At 42.9% G+C, this 18,317-nt stretch overlaps 1 protein-coding gene across 12 annotated transcripts; it reads left to right on the forward strand.

Moving 5' to 3' along the window:
- The first annotated feature begins 950 nt into the window (after positions 1-950).
- On the forward strand, positions 951-16,944 carry brdt (bromodomain testis associated). Of its 12 annotated transcripts, XM_014123079.3 has the most exons (22): positions 1,285-1,648; positions 2,728-2,851; positions 6,201-6,500; positions 7,505-7,642; positions 7,768-7,912; positions 8,096-8,226; positions 8,448-8,813; positions 8,954-9,082; positions 9,227-9,457; positions 9,538-9,725; positions 9,904-10,202; positions 10,340-10,459; positions 11,052-11,186; positions 12,343-12,395; positions 12,552-12,714; positions 13,085-13,468; positions 13,766-13,839; positions 14,144-14,264; positions 14,377-14,477; positions 14,603-14,793; positions 14,975-15,251; positions 15,369-16,944. In XM_014123079.3, the coding sequence occupies exons 3-22, from the start codon at positions 6,300-6,302 to the stop codon at positions 15,435-15,437; spliced, it is 3,516 nt and encodes a 1,171-aa protein (XP_013978554.2). In that variant the 5' UTR covers positions 1,285-1,648; positions 2,728-2,851; positions 6,201-6,299; the 3' UTR covers positions 15,438-16,944. The 12 variants fall into 12 exon arrangements, with proteins under 12 accessions (XP_013978555.2, XP_013978560.2, XP_013978554.2 ...); XM_014123080.3 differs by lacking the exons at positions 1,285-1,648; positions 2,728-2,851 and adding an exon at positions 951-1,258; XM_014123085.3 differs by lacking the exons at positions 1,285-1,648; positions 2,728-2,851 and adding an exon at positions 951-1,258 and having other exon boundaries at positions 6,204-6,500.
- The last annotated feature ends 1,373 nt before the right edge of the window (positions 16,945-18,317 follow it).

Here is an 18,317-nt window from a genome sequence, read left to right on the forward strand (position 1 = left end):
TTACAAACAATGCGAAAAAACAGGCAAAATAGCACAATTGGTTAGGTGTCCGTAAAACGTCAGCCATCCCCTCCAGCGCCATTCTTCCTGGGACCATATGTGTACACAATTGTGAGTATAGACAGTATGGACAGCACAGGAGGTTGGTGACACCTTATTTTTTGGGAGAACTCGCTCGTGGTAATGGATGGAGCGGAATAAGTGAAAAGGTATCAAATACATCAAACACATGGGTTCCATGTGTTTGATGTCATTCCATTGACTGTTCCAGCCATTATTATGAGCCGTCCTCCAGTCTGCAGCTTCCCCTGATGGACAGTATATGAATAGAAATGTTATGTACAGCAGTAGTTATATAGGATGTGCCTTGACTAGAAAACAGTATATACATATAAAGTGGGTAAAACAGTACGTAAACATTATTAAAGTGACCAGTGTTCAATGTCTATATACATAGGGCAGCAGTCTCTAAGGTGCAGGGTAGAGTACCGTGTTGTAGCCGGCTAGTAACAGTAAATTCTTCTAGTGTAAAGTAATTGGTAAACAATATTTTCAGAGTAGCCTCCCCAACACTACACCTTACCACTGGTTGGGGTTGGGTTGCACCACTGAGCTCAAATCAATTCTGTATCAGCTGAGCCAACAACAAGGCTAGACATGACGTTAGGTAAAGCCAAATCAAAGGCACTCGTTCGATATAAAGTTGTTTTTGACGAAAATTAAAACGTGTCAGTTTGTCACTTTCACGAGGTTGGAGAAATAACATGTTCAACTATTTAAGACATTGGCACGAATATAGGTTGTGGCTTTAGATTTCGAGAAAATGTACAACTAAGGAAGAATTGTTCAATTATCTTATTGACATATCAAACGGCAAACCCCGGATTGGTCTGTTTGGCAAGAATTCCCGGAAGTCTCGCGATGTTGGCTTCGAAACTGTGATAGTTCTCAGCTGAACTACCAACACCGCTTGGCTGTACGCTTTCTTTGGGACAGGCACCATATCGATGAAACAGCGACTAGAAACACATTTGTGTATAATGTTCGCAAGAAATGTGTTGTTTAGCGGCAATTTTCATTCTTACACATCAATGGAAGGTTCTAGAATGGTCATGTGATGTCGTTTGACCAGTTATGTTGCATTTTGAAAAATACCCTGCTTTTCCGTGTTTGTTTTTTTTACGAGTGCCTTCTCTAATTTTCAAACTATCTAGGGTACTACATCGAAAAAGAGGACGCGGATGTCAGTGAGCTCAAGGTGAACCGATGTTTGATAACAATATCTAGGATATTTTTATTTAGTAAAACCAAATCCTCTCTCACGCTTGTGAGGAAATCAAGGACTGAATGTATCACGTGAGCTGGTTTGACCAATCACCGCTTGAGTTCTGAACTGAAGTGTATAAATATGAGGCGGTTGCCCATAGAGACGTCCGCCATTGAAGACTCGTTTTCAATGTACTTGATATTGGTAAAACCGTGTGTTGTTTTTTTATATTATTTGTTAGCAAACTAAAAACAGCAACATTTTTATCCACCGCATCATCGGCGACAGTTTCATTTGGCATCCTTCAAGCAGAACACGGTCGGCAAAGAACGTCTCTCAGTTCGGCAGTAATAACAATCTTGTTGTGCCAGAGACGGAAAGGTAAACGTGAAAAGAGGTCAGGGATATATAACGTTAACACATTGCATTTAATCAGCTGGTTACTTTCTGTGTATCTCCTTATAACGTTGATATGGAAGGCTTGTGTGTGTGGCGGAGCTGTTTCAAGTTTGAGCGGTTGGCCTCCTTTTTGTGTGGGCCCTTGACACGGAAATCGTTTCCTGTCACCATTTTGTTACGTAAAGCTAACTAGCATTGCTAACAAGCTATAACTAACGTTAGCCGAACAAGATTCGCTTGTCACATTCACTGCGAAATCTGAGCCATGTTCAGGATTCAAACTTTAGCGACAAGGTAGAATTTCATATTTGTTGGCTGGGCGAAGCTTTCGTTTTTTGGTACGAAAGTCACGTTGTAAATTATCTCACGCGCTAGCCACCACATTTCGGTCCAACCACGTTGATTGCGTCATGCAAGCATGGAGTTGACCAATAATGCTCACAAACTATAGCTCACTAACGTTTGTTACCTTCAACAATGTAACATTTAACGAACGTTAGCTAGCTAGTCTGAAACGTGTTGTAGCTGACTAAGGTTAGCTAGCTATGTACAGCAGGGGTAAAGTTCTCCGTTACTGCGACGGATTTCCGTCATTCATTCTGAAGAGGTCGTTTTTTTTCAGTGTAGATCTGCAATAACATTATCGGGGGGGCTGGTTTGGAGACGACTGTCTAATACCAACAGGAGCACGTCTGTTCTACAAAATGTATTACAAAACGTCTCAAATTTGATTTGGTCTGTTACGCTGTGTGGACTGAACTGGCATGCATGATTTCTGCTGACATTCCCATATTCAGATGAAGGGAATTAATTAAATAGTTTTAACGCGCACCAACGCGGTGCTTAACTCACACAGCGGTGTGTAAGAGCCAGTAAATGCTTGGACCGAAAATGTGGTCGGAGCACGCAGAGGCCTAACGTTAATTTAACTCCATACTGCTTTGCCGTGTGCCGCTCAAATGGTGTAACAATGCGGAGGGCTCAGTATAGCTCCGCATTGACATGATTTGGTTGATGGTAGTAGGCGAGAGGTCCTGTATAAACACCAACTTCCTTCACAGCAGCACTGCTCTGCGAAGGCCAAGAAGTATGCTGCACAGCCAGTGCAGACGAAGGAATACCCACGTAGCGCCTTGATCAGTGTCATTGCATTCTGGAACGTCAGAAGTACATTCATTTCCAATGGTACGTTGGATTTATCGAACGTATGCATCACTGTATGGGTCGATTTCTTGACAGAAATGGAAGGATAAGGTGAATGTTGAACTTTTGTAGCACACATCCAGATGATGCTGCGTACCACTTAGTGCAATAATGTTGGTGTGATCAAGGTTTTAAACGCATCTCAAATGTATTTATTTTTTTACCTTTATTTAACTAGGCATGTCAGTTAAGAACAAATTCTTATTTTCAGTGATGGCCTAGGAACACTGGGTTAACTGCCTTGTTCAGGGGCAGAAAGACAGATTTTTACCTTGTCTGCTCAGGGATTCAATCTTGCAACCTTCCAGTTACTAGTCCAAAGCTCTAACCACTAGGCTATCTGCTGCCCAATCTCAATTGTTGTTGAGATCTGATATCTTGTGCAAGATGAGACGTGGGCAAGTATCATAGGCCTATCTTCAATCACATTTCTTAAATCCTTTTGGGATACATTTCAGCTGAACTTGGAGGACAATTGGGGCTGACTACTTACAAAAAGCGTGCTTCTGACAAAGTTACAAAAATAAATCGCCATGTTAGACTGAAGGATATACGGTAATTTTGTCAAATTCAAGGCTCTTCATGCTCATTGGTTGCTCATTCAGAATATTTTCAGGTACTTCACTCTCCCGTTTTTAAGTCTCCCTTCCTAACTGTTTTACATTCCTCCTGAGAGCTGAGACCAACCTGCAATGTATCGTTGGGCAAATATTCCCACATTTTCATAACATTCATGTTAACGCTTGTTTCTGTGTCACCAAATGTTGCATGAGGCAAGAGTAGGCTAGGTGCGTTTCAATTAGCTTGTTTGGTTACGCAGGAGTGTAGTACTGTTGTAGCGCACCCGCCTTTTCTCACAATGGTTCTCCTTTAGTAAAGTACGATCAAAGCTGAATCAATGTCTTGGAAGATCAAGTAAATGATTCTACATAACATAACCAAATATAATAGCAGTGTTACTGTTTACACCACCTAATTTCTTAAGATTTTAGGATGGTTAGCTCAATAGTCCCCCAAAAGTTAATGTTGGCTACACTGACCTGCAAAATCATCCTGTTATCCTGCATTTGGGTATTTTAAATGCGCAACAGAGCTCTTAAATTAGCAATGGCATCTTAAAAGTGCAATGACAAAAATAATACTTTTTAGAGTGCATAATGAATTATAATATAGACTATGCGTTGTCCAAATGATTTTATTGGTCACATATTTAGCAGATGTTATTGCCGCTGTCTGAAATGCTTGTGTTCCTAGCTCCAACAGTATAGTAGTATCTAACAATAAACACATCTAAAATAATGTAATTAAGAAATATATATATATATATAACACTTTTATTGGGCCTGTTTCTGGAGGTGGAAATCATTATTCATTAATTTATATATGTATGTATGTGTGTGTCTAAAAAGCTCAGTTCTGGTGACCAGAACTGAGCTTTTTAGACATCCCAAGGATTCTGATAGCACGGACCCTGGCCTGATGCCAACTATTTGCTTCCATGTCTACCAGTAGAGGGCAGTCAGAAATTACAGTGATGCATTGTTTCTCGTGGCTGTGGTAACTAGTGACAACCCTGGTCAGAGTAAACAACTGCATGTTTAAATAATAAAATGCACCTATACATCCATCACTTCTCACATGTAATGCACACATTCATCTGTAACGTTAGGTTCTCCTAGTAAATAAACATGCATGATATTGTTTTTCTTTCTATTCAGTCCAAGGCTTAAGTTTTGCTCCCCCCCCCCAAAAAAAAATGTTTTGTTCAGTATTAGCTGCATGTATTTTTTTTTCATAACATACTACTTAATTATATAACATTAGGTAACGTTAATTGTAAACAAATTTTAGTCTTGTTATGATTTGTATTTTCTAATGTTTATTTTTAATGTTCATTTTACAATGTTTTGTATGTCCTTGGGAGTGCAAATTATAGTTTCTTTGTAAAAATACAATGTATTTATTGAAAGAAAATAAACTGCCTAGAAATATCAACATAACTTGTAATGTAAATTCTTTGATTTGGGTATGGGCAAAAGTCAAATCTCATTGAATGTGTACCCTTTTTGGAAGATTGCAATATTCTTTATGGGGTAAGTGGGTAACAAAGGCATGCATCTGTGCCAGCACAAATGTTTTTTTGTGAACTGTTAGGTACCTAGTTTGGTTTGTAAGGCTGTGAATGACACTAAACGTTCCCTGCCTACAAGTCTATTGGAGGTGTTTTTCAAATTTGAGTGAAACGTTGAAAACGGTCGACTGATTGGGCATTTCCCAGAGAAATTGGGCCTATAGTTTACTGTATAATGGTCAGTGTAGTTTGTTCATATGCATGTTATGTAATTCATATCTTTGGTAATGTTGAATAATTTATGGCTTAAAGTTTGTTATTCCAAACATTCATAAAATACCTAAGGGTTGGGTTGAATAATTATAAAGATATGATTTTCCTAGAATATTACATTGATACTGTGATGCAGAACCTTCGTGACTATTCAGTTTTTTTCTGTGATGTGAATAGGCCTAATGCTTTTCATAAAGTGTTGATGCCTAGAATGTTGCTACTTATGAGTGTAACTAATTGTCAAAAATGTTTGACTGAAAACCTGGATGCTTACAAGTTCATCAGTTGGCATGGCGCTTTGTAGAGTCAATTGATACGCCCATACTTTTCATAAAACCATTTGGTTGGATGGTAGAGGAGAGCACTGCTTACAGAGGGGCTTTGCTGTGGTTTCCGATGGGAGAATTCGTAAAAAATATCTGCGGTTTTATTTGTCAAGCGATGTTTCTCTGACATGAGGTAAGCAAATTTGGAGCTTTAGATGCCACATTGGACATCAGAATTGTAATGTTTCCTGTAGCCCACAATGCACAGGTCCAGTAGATGGCAGTAGAAACCAGTTCTGAATATCATAGGATTAATTGGTTGTTTTTTGTAGTTATGTTTTGTGCTCAATTTTATTTAGCAAAACCCTTGTCAGTAAAACCTTTTTTTCCCCCCTGCACAAAAACGCCACATCAATCTGCCTGTATGGCACCGTCTATGGACATACTGGTGTACGATATAGCAGTGACGGGTTTACGTATTGGGCTTTCAGAGCCCTCTTTGATATTTATGCAGATGGCATTTTCATGGCTGTGTTTTTTTAATTGTGGCCAAAGCCTTACTATCTTAATAAAACAGTCAATCCAGCAACTTCATCTCCATGGCAGTGTGATTCTGCTCTGGATATTGTACCAGGGGATCAAAAGGGGTTTTGTCACTATTATTGTACAGTTATCTATAGAGAAATGCCCAGCCATGCTGAAAACCACCCCTCTCTTTCAGTAGTCTTGGAGGAAGATGTGTGATGAGAGCTGAGCTACGGAAAATAAGTGTCGTTCTCAACTGCTACCCTGTGTCCACCGCGCTTTGGACTGCATCGCGATGACAGACGCCAAATACCCTTCTGTGTCCAGGGTGGGAGGCGTGAACCCTCCTCCGCCGAAGTTCAACAACCCAAAGAAACCCGGTCGCCAAACCAACCAGCTGCAGTACCTGGAGAAGGTGGTGGTCAAGGCCCTGTGGAGACACAACTTCTCCTGGCCTTTCAGAACGCCTGTTGATGCTGTCGGACTGCACATTCCAGTGAGTCTCACTTTTTTTGTTACTCGCAATTACTTTTATATATGGTTGTTTTTCCCTACTAAACTATACTAAACACAAATATAAACACAATTTCAATGAGTTATAGTTCATATAAGGAAATCAGTCAATTTAAATAAATTCATTAGGTCCTAATCTATGGATTTCACATGATTGGGCAGGGCCGAAGCCAGAGGTGGGCCTGGGATGAGCCAGGCCCACCCACTGGGCAGCCAGGGCCAGGCAATCAAAATTAGTTTTCCACACAAAAGGGCTTTATTATAGACGGAAATACTCCTCAGTTTCATCAGCTGTCCTGGTGACTGGTCTCAGACTATCCCGTAGGTGATTAAGCCAGATGTGGAGGTCCTGGGCTGGTGTGTTTATGCATGGTCTACAGTTTTGAGGCCAGTTGGACGCACTGACAAATTCTTTTAAAATGACGTTGGAGGCTGCTTATGGTAGAGAAATTAACATAAAATTCTCTTTCGGCAGCTCTGGGGGACATTCCTGCCGTCAGTATGCCAATTGCACTCTCCCTCAAAAAGTCCCCTCAACTCTGGTGTGTGACAAAACTGCACATTTTAGAGTGGCCTTTTAATGTCCCCAGCACAAGGTGCACCTGTGGAATGATCATGCTATTTAATAATCTTCTTGATATGCCACACCTGTCAGGTGGATGGATTATCTTGGCAAAGGAGAAATGCTTACTAACAGGGATGTAACCAAATTTGTGCACTATTATTATTTATTAAATAAGCTTTTTGTGCTTATGGAACATTTCTGGGATTTTTTTAAATTTCAGCTCATGAAACATACGACCACTTTACATGTTCCGTTTTATATTTTTGTTAAGTATAAGTTGAATGCACTGACTGTAAGTTGCTCTAGTTAAGTGTCTGCTAAATGGCTAAAATTGTACTTGTTTATTTTTAATTTCCTCCATCCTTCCTCCACCTTAATAATCTTATCTTTTGTATTTGTTTTCCCATTATTTTCTATTTTAGGATTACTATACAATTATCAAGACGCCAATGGACTTGAGCACCATCAAGAAGCGTCTTCAGAATAATTATTACTGCAAGGCGTTGGAATGCATACAGGACTTCAACAAACTCTTCACCAACTGCTATGTATATAATCGGGTAAGGGAAAAAAGTTAACATTTCATAATCATATTGTATTAATTTGCCACGCACCAATAGTGTAGGCCTACATGGTCTCCTATTGAATGACAGAATGCACAATAATCGGGATTACATTTTTCCAGCCTGGAGATGACATAGTTCTGATGGCCCAAGCCTTGGAGAAGATCTTCCTACAGAGAGTGGCTGAGATGCCCCAGGAAGAGACTGAGATATCTGCCATCACAACCAAGACACCAGTGAAGGGTGGGAGGAAGTCCTCCTCTGCTAGTAGGCTACACAGCTGCTCCAGCTGCTTAATCTTGCACATAAATTGTATGCGTCCCAAATGGGTGGCACCCTATTCCCTTTATAGTGACTACTTTCAACCAGGGCCATAGAGCTCCATACTATCTATTATATACTCCTAGGAGTACACGCTGCCTTCTAAATGTCCTATGTTCTTCTGTGTAGGTGTGGTGAAGCTGAGGCCCCAGTCCCCTGTGTCTGAGGTGGTGTTCCAGCAGACAGTGACAGTCATCCCTCCTGAGGCCCTCCACACCGTCCCCCCTGCTGCCCAGCTCTCCTCACACATAGCAGCCAAAGTCAGTACCTCTTCACAATTACCTCAGTGTGTACTGTGTATATATTTTGACAGCAACTTTAACCTCTATTCCACTTATACATTCCACATAAACATCACTTTTGTAGTTTCCAGAATACTTTGTAACATATATATTGTGCAACCTCTGTTTAGTCTGTAGTTTGATTGCATTTCCACCCTTCTCAGATAACACCCAGCCCTGTTGTATTCATATCGTTTCAGATCAAGAAGGGTGTGAAGAGAAAAGCAGACACCACCACGCCGACAGCCTCTGCTCCGATCACCAGCTGCGAGTCGTCCCCCGTCATTGATGGCTCGACGGCCTGTAAGCTGTTCTCCAGGCGGGGCAGCGGTCGGCCCATCAAACCCCCCAGAAAAGACCTGCCGGACTCTCCCCAGCACCACCAGAGCAAGAAGAGGAAGCTCTCTGATCAGCTCCGCTTCTGTAACTGCATCCTGAAGGAGATGTTCACCAAGAGGCACGTGGCTTACGCCTGGCCCTTCTATAAGCCGGTGGATACGGAGGCCCTGGGTCTACGCGACTACCACGACATCATCAAGCAGCCCATGGACCTGGGCACCATACGGGTTAGATAGCCGTGTTACACTAAACTTGTTGAACAAGAGGCTAGTTAGTGTCTGCCAAGGTTACTTTGGTCTAGCTGTATCTTGTTCCTTGATCTCTCTCACTATTATGAAGATGACAGTATTTGCGTGTTTTCTCACAGAAAAAAATGGACGAACGTGAGTACATGGATGCCCAGGAGTTTGCTGCTGATTTCAGACTCATGTTTTCCAACTGTTACAAATACAACCCACCCACCCACGAAGTTGTTATTATGGCAAGAAAACTCCAGGTATGATTGCCCTTGGTTTCAGCCAGTCCAGTCCCTAGAAGTTGTCTAAATAAATTGCGATGGAATAACGAAAGTGCAACATGAATGAATATAGATGGTTGGTGAGAAGTTTTGACTAGATGACTTGTGGCCCCTACCCACCAGGATGTGTTTGAGGCACGCTGGCTGAAGCTTCCAGACGAGCCAGTGAGGAGTGCGGGTGATCCAGGTCACCACAGGGACAAGAAAGCGAGAGGCGATGGGCCTGAGCGCTCTTCCAGCACAGGCAGCAGTGACAGCGAGAGCTCCTCTGAATCGGAGTCCTCCTCTGGCACGGAGGAAGAGGAGGAGGAAGAGGAGGCCAGAGTTCTACGTCTGGCTAAACTAGAGGAACAGGTATGTTGTCATCTTACCTGGCCATGCTGACATTACTATTCTGTTACCTACTGCCATGTATCTAACTCTCTTCTTTTCAGTTGAAAGCGGTGCACGATCAGCTGCAGAAACTCACCCAGGAGCCCCTGCTCAAACCAAAGAAGAAAGAGAAATCAAAGGAGAGAAGAAAAAAGAAGGAAACGAGTAGTAGACCGAAGCAGGAAGAAGACCTGAGGAAGATCAAACCTAAAGTACAGCAGAGGGGCATCAATAAGGGCGCGTCTGCAGTGTAAGTGGCCAATCCTTGTTGATAAATTGCTCTAATTGTTTTCTAATCCCGATCCCCGGTGTAACTCCTTTTCTTCAGCCAATACACAGGATTACTGACTATTGTTGCCAATTTTACTTTGAAACTAACTTCCATTGTCCTACCAAGAGTTTTTTAATATCTTCTCACCCCTCTGTAGGCACGGCAAGAGGAGGAAGATGGCACTCCCAATGGTGCCCTACAAGTCTGATGAGGAAGAGGTGCCAGCGGTGCCCATGTCATACGGTGAGAAGAGGCAGCTGAGCCTGGACATCAACAAGCTTCCGGGGGACAAACTGGGCAAGGTGGTGAACATCATCCAGGCCAGGGAGGCCTCGCTCAGAAATGCCAACCCTGAGGAGATCGAGATCGACTTTGAGACCCTCAAGCCCTCCACCCTCAGGGCCCTGGAGAGCTTTGCCATGACCTGCCTCAGGAAACGGCCCAAGAAACACAACCGTGAGTAGTTGTAGTACACACCTTTTCTTTTTGAGCTTCCTTGCGGGTTGATCATTGCACTGTAGATCTCAGTACTGCTGACCAAGGACATTACCAGGCTCAAATGTCATTGTTATTTTCCATCTTCTTTCTTCCAGTGAATAAGCTGGTGAAAACCAAAGGACCAATACAGACTGTGAAGAAGCATGATGCAGAGAAACATCTCCAGAGTATTACTGAAGAAATGAGCTCACTCGAAAAGAAGAAAAAGACAACAAGTAAGTAAACAGTGAATCTGTGGTAGCAAGGACCAGGGCCATACAGTGTGTATCTATAGAGAGTTAGGCCAATGCGGTTGAACGTTCTGAGGGCGCCACTTTCTCCTCCATTGCTAAGTGATCACTCTTTTGCATTGTGTTTATTTCTGATAGTTTTCAAAACCTATGAAGATGTCCAGTGAAAGCAGATATGCAATTTGTTGACACTACAACACAGTAAAGACTTGAATACACATTACCCTGAATTCCCTGCTCTGTTTTGCTTGTTTACAGCGGGTCATTTCAAAGGGAACTGTTGTAGGCGCTCTAGTGTTGTTACATCACCAACATTTCAAGAATAAAGTTCTATATGGGCGCTAACATGGCGGCCGTTCTGAAAACCTGGCCTCTCGTATTTATATATGGACCTGTCAAGGACCAGTGTAGTGTGTCTGTGATCTAGGGGCCTTGTTGTCCTTAGAGTCAGGGAATATGGGTTCTTCTATGTTTTCTCTCTGCTGTCCAATAGTGAATAATTCAACTGTGCAGTGCTTGCCTCAGTCTTTCTCTCTGTTGTCCTATACATAAGTTGTCCCTCTCTGTTTTTCTCCAGATGGGCTCCCCAGGGCTCCTGCTGTCCCAGACCTGGCCCAGCCATCCCGTCTCCGTGAGGGCATCAGCTCTGACAGCTCCAGCAGCAGCAGTAGTAGTGATTCTAGCAATTCTGATAGCAGTGACTCTGATTCAGGTTAGCTGTTCTCCTCCGCACTAAGCACTTTCCTCCCTCCCCTACCTACCCACTCCCTTTCCCCACTCTCTACACATGGATTGAGTGAAAAAGATATGGCTTAAAACCCACTGGGACTCTCTAGCCCCTGTAGCACAGTAGAACTCAATCACCTTTTCACCTGCTGGCGAAACCAAAATACTTGAAGAAATATTGTTTTATTTTATTATTACGTACATTTAGTCTGTCTATATAGCCAACTCTGTCACACAAACCTCTTTCATCAGACTATTAGGGTGTTATATTTATGTTTGATAATGTTATTGTTTTGTTGTAGTTTCACAGAATTTATTTTACCTTTTGAAGACAAACTGTAGGTTAGGTTTGAAATGAGAACAGCCAGTCTTCTGTACAAAATGTCAATTATCCAACGGGCCCCAGACTGCTGTTGCATGGTGACAAGTTCTTAAAAACTGCCCATACAGACTAGCCACTAATTATAAGCCAGAGATCTTATTTTCACTCCTACCGGTAGCTATACATCTTTCGATAAACATAGCAAAAATCAGATGGGTAGGGCTAGAGAAGTACCAGGCAGTGTTACCATACTCTTCGCCCCCCTCATCTCACCCTCCATACTCTGTACCATTGCAGAGTCAAAGCTGGTCCTCATCACTATGATACAGTTTTGATTGTACTTCGATTTTTGTACTTTTTGTGTTGGGTTTTTGCATGATTTAGTATAGAGCAATATTAGCGTAAAACGCATACAATCTGATGTATTTAAAGTAATCAACAGCTTGTAACGTTAATACAGACCTTGATGGAGTAGGATTTCTGCTGCACTTATACATTTTGTAGCCAGTGCTAATGTTTTCTTGTTCTAGTTTAACCTACGTCTTGGTGGTCAACACCTAAAGGTTCAAATAAATACATTTTCATAGACAATTTGACATTTTACTGTTAACGATTTGTGATAAAAATGAAAAGAAAAACAACTTAAAGCCTACTAGACACTTAAGCTTTAGCTGAGAATGTGTATGAGAGTAGTGATTCCAGAGTAGGTCAGTGGAATTGTTTTGATATTACTTGAAGGTAAGTGAAGTAGATCTTCGTTTTTATTTTCCAGTTATCCTACAATGGGTAAATTTAAATTACTATTGTACCTGTCTTTCAGTGAAGAAAACCAATAAGAAAAGCAAAGGTTCTCCACACAAAGTCAAGACCAAGGTAAATCTGTAACATAGGCCCTGCTTCTTTTAAACTAGTGGACTAATTCACATGGTTATACGTTCACTTTTGTGATATTTGGATGAATATACTTGAAGGTTGGAACTACAGTGCATTGTCATTATAAATTGTAAGTCCTTTCCTTCTCATCTGAAGTCTAAAAATAAGAAATCTGAGAAGAAAGACTCATCGTCGGAGTCTTCTCTCCAGACCAGCCAGCCCCCGCCTGCCTCTCCACCCCCTGCAGCCGTCACTAAAGGCCAGTCTACACAGCAGTACCCAGCCCAGCCTCCTCTAGATCTGCTCATCTCACCCCCAGGTAATAAACGCTTGTTGCCTTCATATTCTGTGTGTTGTCTATAAAGGAGCTCAATGGACAACCATGTCAAGTTCTGTAACACTGTCCTTTAATGATTTAAAGGTGGTTGACACTGCTCTTCCAAAGTCCTTCGTGTCAGCCCTAGCTATGGAATGCAATTTATCCTGTAAACCAGCAGGTTTTAAGCCCATTGAAAGTCTCAGGCTGGACCGAGGATTGCATTGTTTGGGTTAGCGATTAAACAGCTGGAGTGCCAGGTTTCTCTGGGCAGTGGGGTGAAGTTTAGTTGATTTTAGCAAGGAAGTCAGATTGGGATGGAAGCCTTATCTTACTGTTGCTCTTGAATCTCCCTCTCCCCACTTGTCTTCAGCCTTACACAGCCGCCTGCCTCCGCAGCCTTCAAGACCTAGTTCCAAAGCAGCACCACTACCTCGCAAAAACATGGTGGCCCCCCAGCAGCTCACTGACAGTCAGCCCCAACAACAAGACCCCCTATCTGAGAGCCCTACTACCCCCTCCCTCACTCCCCCTTCTGCCTCCTCCTGTGACCCCTCCCTGACTCTAACTCTGCCCACAGACCCTCTCAGCACAACACCCACCCCCACACAAGAACCTCCTTCCAGCCTACGCTGTTTGCCCCAGCCCTCTCCCCTAGCACTCCTCACCTCTCCTCAGTGTCAATCACCAGGCCAGACACAGGAGGTGAAAACTGGGCCAGTTTATCTCAATCTACCTGATAGGGCACAACAGGAAGGTAAGATCTCTTCAGTCAGCTAAGCATCCCCCCTAGCTTGTAGCTGTTAGCATGTCCACTCGCCTGTGTGCTGCCTGCTTCTCAGCCCATAGCTGATCATGTCTGTGTGTCGTCTGTAGATGGTGTGTTTTGTCTCTTTGTTTGCAGTGTGTTATAGATGCCATGTCACCATCGCTGTAGCCTAGGGTGCATGTCTCATCCCACTCTGCTCCCCATCAACTGCTGCCTGCTTACATCCACAGTGTTGTTGTCTGTCTGGAGAATAATGCACTGCTTTGTTTTTCTCCTGTCCATCAGGTCTGTCTGCGCTGCTGTCCCCTCTGACCTCTCCTCCTGTAGGTTTACTACAGGCTGCTGGCAGCAGATATGAGGTATGCTCTCCTCTTCCTGTTGTTGATGGATGAATTGTGACGCTGGATTAAATCACTGTTTAAATGAATGTCTCTGTCCTTGGCATTTATTAATGTTGAAAGAGTTGGTTGGTAATTTTTGGGGGAAGGAAATTGGGTTAATATCGATACAAGTCTACCGTGTTCTTTTCCTTTTTGTTGCGATTTTAACTGTTTTTACTGGCCAAATCCTTAATGAGTGGAGACAGATTGTGTGAAATAGCATTGGCCTTAGCCCTGGGAGTGATAATGGAGGTTTAACACTGTAAATCTCACTTTGTGGTAGCAGCTGTACCCAGTGCTGTTGTCCCCTCTACAAGACAGCCCATTACAGCCTGTGAAGGATGACAGGAAGCCCTCGGAAGCACTGGAGGAGACTCCCTACAGGAAGCTGCAGAAACAGACTAGTAAGCACAACGGTGTGTGTGTGTGTGTGTGTGTGTACGCTGTGTAAATGTTTTCCTTCAGAATTTCTTCCAGAAATCTTTTAAATGGACTCTATTTACTCTGCCTCCCCAGATACCAGACACTCTGACAGTGTGTTTGATGGTGGCAACACCAGCCTCTCTCATCCAGCTAATAAAACCACTGCTGACGGGAAAAAAACGCCTGCCAAAAAGGTACGCAAATGTGATTGAAACTTAACACTACCATCGTCATTAATTACTTGAAATGCACTGTATGCATGCCCATAGATGCATTCATATTATTTGTGAAACTTAATTTGTGAAACTATCCTTGGTAGGATATTGTCCTGAAGAACGCAGACTCCTGGGCTAGTCTGAGGAAGATGTCTCTTTCCACTCCCTCTACGGTGAGGTCATCGAAGGAGAGCTTTGATAAGTTTCGCAGGGCAGCCATAGAGAAGGAGGAGAGAGAGAAAGCTCTGATTCTAAGGAGGATGCAGATGAAGGAGATGGCTTCTGGGAAGAGCAGGTATTATTCATCCATCCAGTCATAAACATATTTTCTTAATTTATTCTTTAGTCTTATCAGTTTCATGTCTTGTAGGAAATGCTGCCTCACCCAAAATCCTCACATAATGAGGTAGATCTCTATCAATATGTGAGTGATACTTGATGAGCTAGCTGACATTGTTGTGACTTTTTCTTTTCAGCCTGACTATGCCAGTATCGGTGCCAGTATCCGTGCCACCTAGAGCAGCAGAACCGGAGCCCCTGCCCTGTAGAACTCCAACCCCAGAGCCAGCAGAGATCCCCCTGCAGACAGAGGCCATCGCGGAGCCTCCGCCTCCTAAGGCTCCAGAGGCCCTGAGAGAGGAGCCTCCAGCCACTGCCCCAACCCCACCTCCGCCCCTCACTACTCAGACCTCTGTGGACAGGGAGAGGGAGATGGCCCGCAGGAGAGAACAGGAGCGACGCAGACGGGAGGCTGTACGTTCCTTTTATTCCTCTTCCATGTATTTTATTATGCCAGTCATTCTTCTGTTCTTTTATACAGTTGAATCCCAAACTGTGTAATCTCTTAACCTACCTCCTCTCCTTCCTCAGATGTCTGGTATCATTGACATGACCATGCAGAGTGACATCATGGCAACGTTTGAGAAGAACCTGGACTAAAATAAAATGGCAGCAGGCAGTGCAGCTTGTGACTGACTGATGTCTTCTGTTATTGGACAATAAATAAATGAGCATGGTGTTCCAGTAGACAGCACCCTAGGCTTCTTCTCCCTCCAGACACTGGCTGTCTGAACAGAGCGAGCTGCATCTAAATTAAGGAAACGGGTCATTGTTGCTTCCCAAATTACATTCCTACCCCCTATATAGTGCACTACTTTGGGCTCTGGTCAAAATGATTACATTACATAGGGAATAGGGTGCCATTTGGGACAGCATATTACTATCCTTACCAGGGGAAGCTTGTACTATACTATAGCAGCATCACATAACATAACCCCAGTACATTTTAGTATTGTCAACTGTAAGAAGATACTGTAAGATGTAAAATATTGATATTGCAACAAAAAAAACACAATGGACCATATATAGATGGCATTTGACTTTCCTTTTTTTACTCATGCTGGTGGTGGTTTTGTAAATATCTGCTGCACTGAAGTAATGCTTACCTCTTAGAGAGAAAGACTAAGTGAAAAGTTAGCAAAATGAAGCTGTTGAAAAAAATAAATGTTGAAAATAAGTTGTTTTTCCTCCAACACGTAGAGTCCTCTGTTCCTTTTCACCTAGGTTACTTCCCAAATGGCATCCTATTGCCTTTGTAGTGTATTACTTTTGACCAGGGCCCATAGGATCTTGTAAAAACTAGTGCACTGTATAGAGAATAGGGTGCCATTTGGGACACTACATGGTGAGTCGTCCTCCAATGACTGCAGTACACATCAACCGGTTCACACACTTCTTAACATTCCAACTCTTTGACTTGGCTGAAATGCATAACCTGACCTTTGTGTTTGCTACACTCCCAAATAGTAATACTATGTATATCCATGTACTGCACTGTATAGTTTCTCCAGTTATAGTTCTTATCTTCATATTTCATTCATCGTTACAATTCTGCACCTTTTTGTGGAAAAATCTTCAATATGATGCGCTGAATTTTACAATGCATGTCCTATTTGATTGACTTAAGTAAAAAATGTCTTTCTGTTCCAAACATATTTTTGTTTATCTGTATGAAATCATACTTAGTATTTTGTTACACGGAGGCTGAAGATGTGTCGATCTTTGCCAAAATGTCATTTCAAATGTGGGACTTATTTAAAACCATATACTTGTTTTGAGTTTCTGCTTGAAAAAGTTTAAGTGCCATGTATAGTGGTGTGCTTATAGCAAACTTTAGGCATTGATGATGCCTACATTGTTGGCTTTTTCTAATCAAGATCCAATCCTGACTAAATGTTTTGGGAGACATGTAAGACTTTGTTAATGTTTTTTTGATCCTATGGTTCTAGCTATTCTGCAGTTTTTTTCACTCTTTGACATGAACAGTAGCACTTTATTCTGTATCTTGTGGTATGAGTGAATGTCATACCATTTATAGAGAAAGAACTAATATACTTTTGAGAAGATCACACTCTAAAAGCTAAATCATAAAAAGATTTTCATTGAAGCACAGTGTTTTTTGTATTTGTTTATTTCTACACCGCCTCTGACGCTCGTCGGCTGTGGTAGGGCTTGAAAATGATTATGGACTACAAGGTGAAAGCCAGCCGCGAGCTAAATGCCTTTTATGCTCGCTTCGAGGCCAGCAACACTGAAGCATGCTTGAGAGAACCAGCTGTTCTGGATGACTGTGTGCTTACGATTTCGGTAGCTGATGTGAGCAAGACCTTTAAACAGGTCAGCATTCATAAAGCCGCGGGGCCAGACGGATTGCCAGGACGTGTACTCAAACCATGCGCAGACCAACTGGCAAGTGTTTTCACTGACATTTTCAACCTCTCTCTGACGGAGTCTCTAATGCCTACATGTTTCAAACAGACCACCATAGTCCCTGTGCCCAAGGAAACTAGGGTAATCTGCCTAAATGATTACTGCCTGTGATACGTCAGTAGCCATGAAGTGCTGGTCATGGCTCACATCAACAGCCTCCTCCCAGACACCCTAGACCCACCCCAATTTGCATACAGCCCCAATAGATCCACAGATGACGCAATCACATTCACACTGCTCTTTCCTACCTGGACAAAAGGAACACCTATGTGAGAATGCTGTTCATTGACTACAGCTCAGTGTTAAACACCATAGTGCCCACGAAGCTAATCAATAAACTAAGGACCCTGGGACTAAACACCTCCCTCTGCAACTGGATTTCCTGACGGGCCGCCTCCAGGTGGTAAGGGTAGGCAACAACATGTCTGCTACGCTGATCCTCAATGCTGGGTGCGCCTCGGGGGTGTGTGCTTAGTCCCCTCCTGTACTCCCTGTTCACCCATGACTGCGTGGCCAAACACGACTCCAACAGCATTAAGTTTGCTGACAACACGACAGGGCTGTAGTGGAGCAGGTCGAGAGTTTCGAGTTTCTTGGTGTCCACATCACCAATGAACTGTCATGGTCCAAACACACCAAGACAGTCGTGACGAGGGCACGACAACACCTTTACCCCCTCAGGAGACTGAAAATATTTGTCATGAATCCCCAGATCCTCGAAGTTCTACAGCTGCACCACCACCTGGTATAGTAACTGCTCGGCATCTGACCGTAAGGCCCTACAGAGGGAAGTGCGTAGGGCCCAGTACATCACTGGGGCCAAGCTTCCTGCCGTCCAGAACCTATATACTAGGTGGTGTCAGAGGAAAGCCCCAAAAATTGTCAAAGATTCCAGTCACACAAGTCATTGACTTTTCTCTGCTACCGCACAGTAAGCGGTACCGGAGTGCCAAGTCTAGGACCAAAAGGCTCCTTAACAGCTTCTACCCCCAAGCCATAAGACTGCTGAACAATTAATCAAATGGCCACCGGATTATTTGCATTGACACC

The sequence above is a fragment of the Salmo salar genome, chromosome 10, assembly GCF_965601325.2.
Source record: "Salmo salar chromosome 10, fSalSal1, whole genome shotgun sequence".
Taxonomy (NCBI): Eukaryota; Metazoa; Chordata; class Actinopteri; order Salmoniformes; family Salmonidae; genus Salmo; species Salmo salar.

Bases quoted from the DNA above. Each gene is read 5' to 3' on its own strand.
- brdt (XM_014123080.3), top strand. From the start codon at position 6,300: ATGACAGACGCCAAATACCCTTCTGTGTCCAGGGTGGGAGGCGTGAAC. The intron at 6,501-7,504 runs GTGAGTCTCACT...TTTCTATTTTAG, and splicing joins CTGTCGGACTGCACATTCCA to GATTACTATACAATTATCAA. The intron at 14,794-14,974 runs GTATTATTCATC...TTTTCTTTTCAG, and splicing joins ATGGCTTCTGGGAAGAGCAG to CCTGACTATGCCAGTATCGG.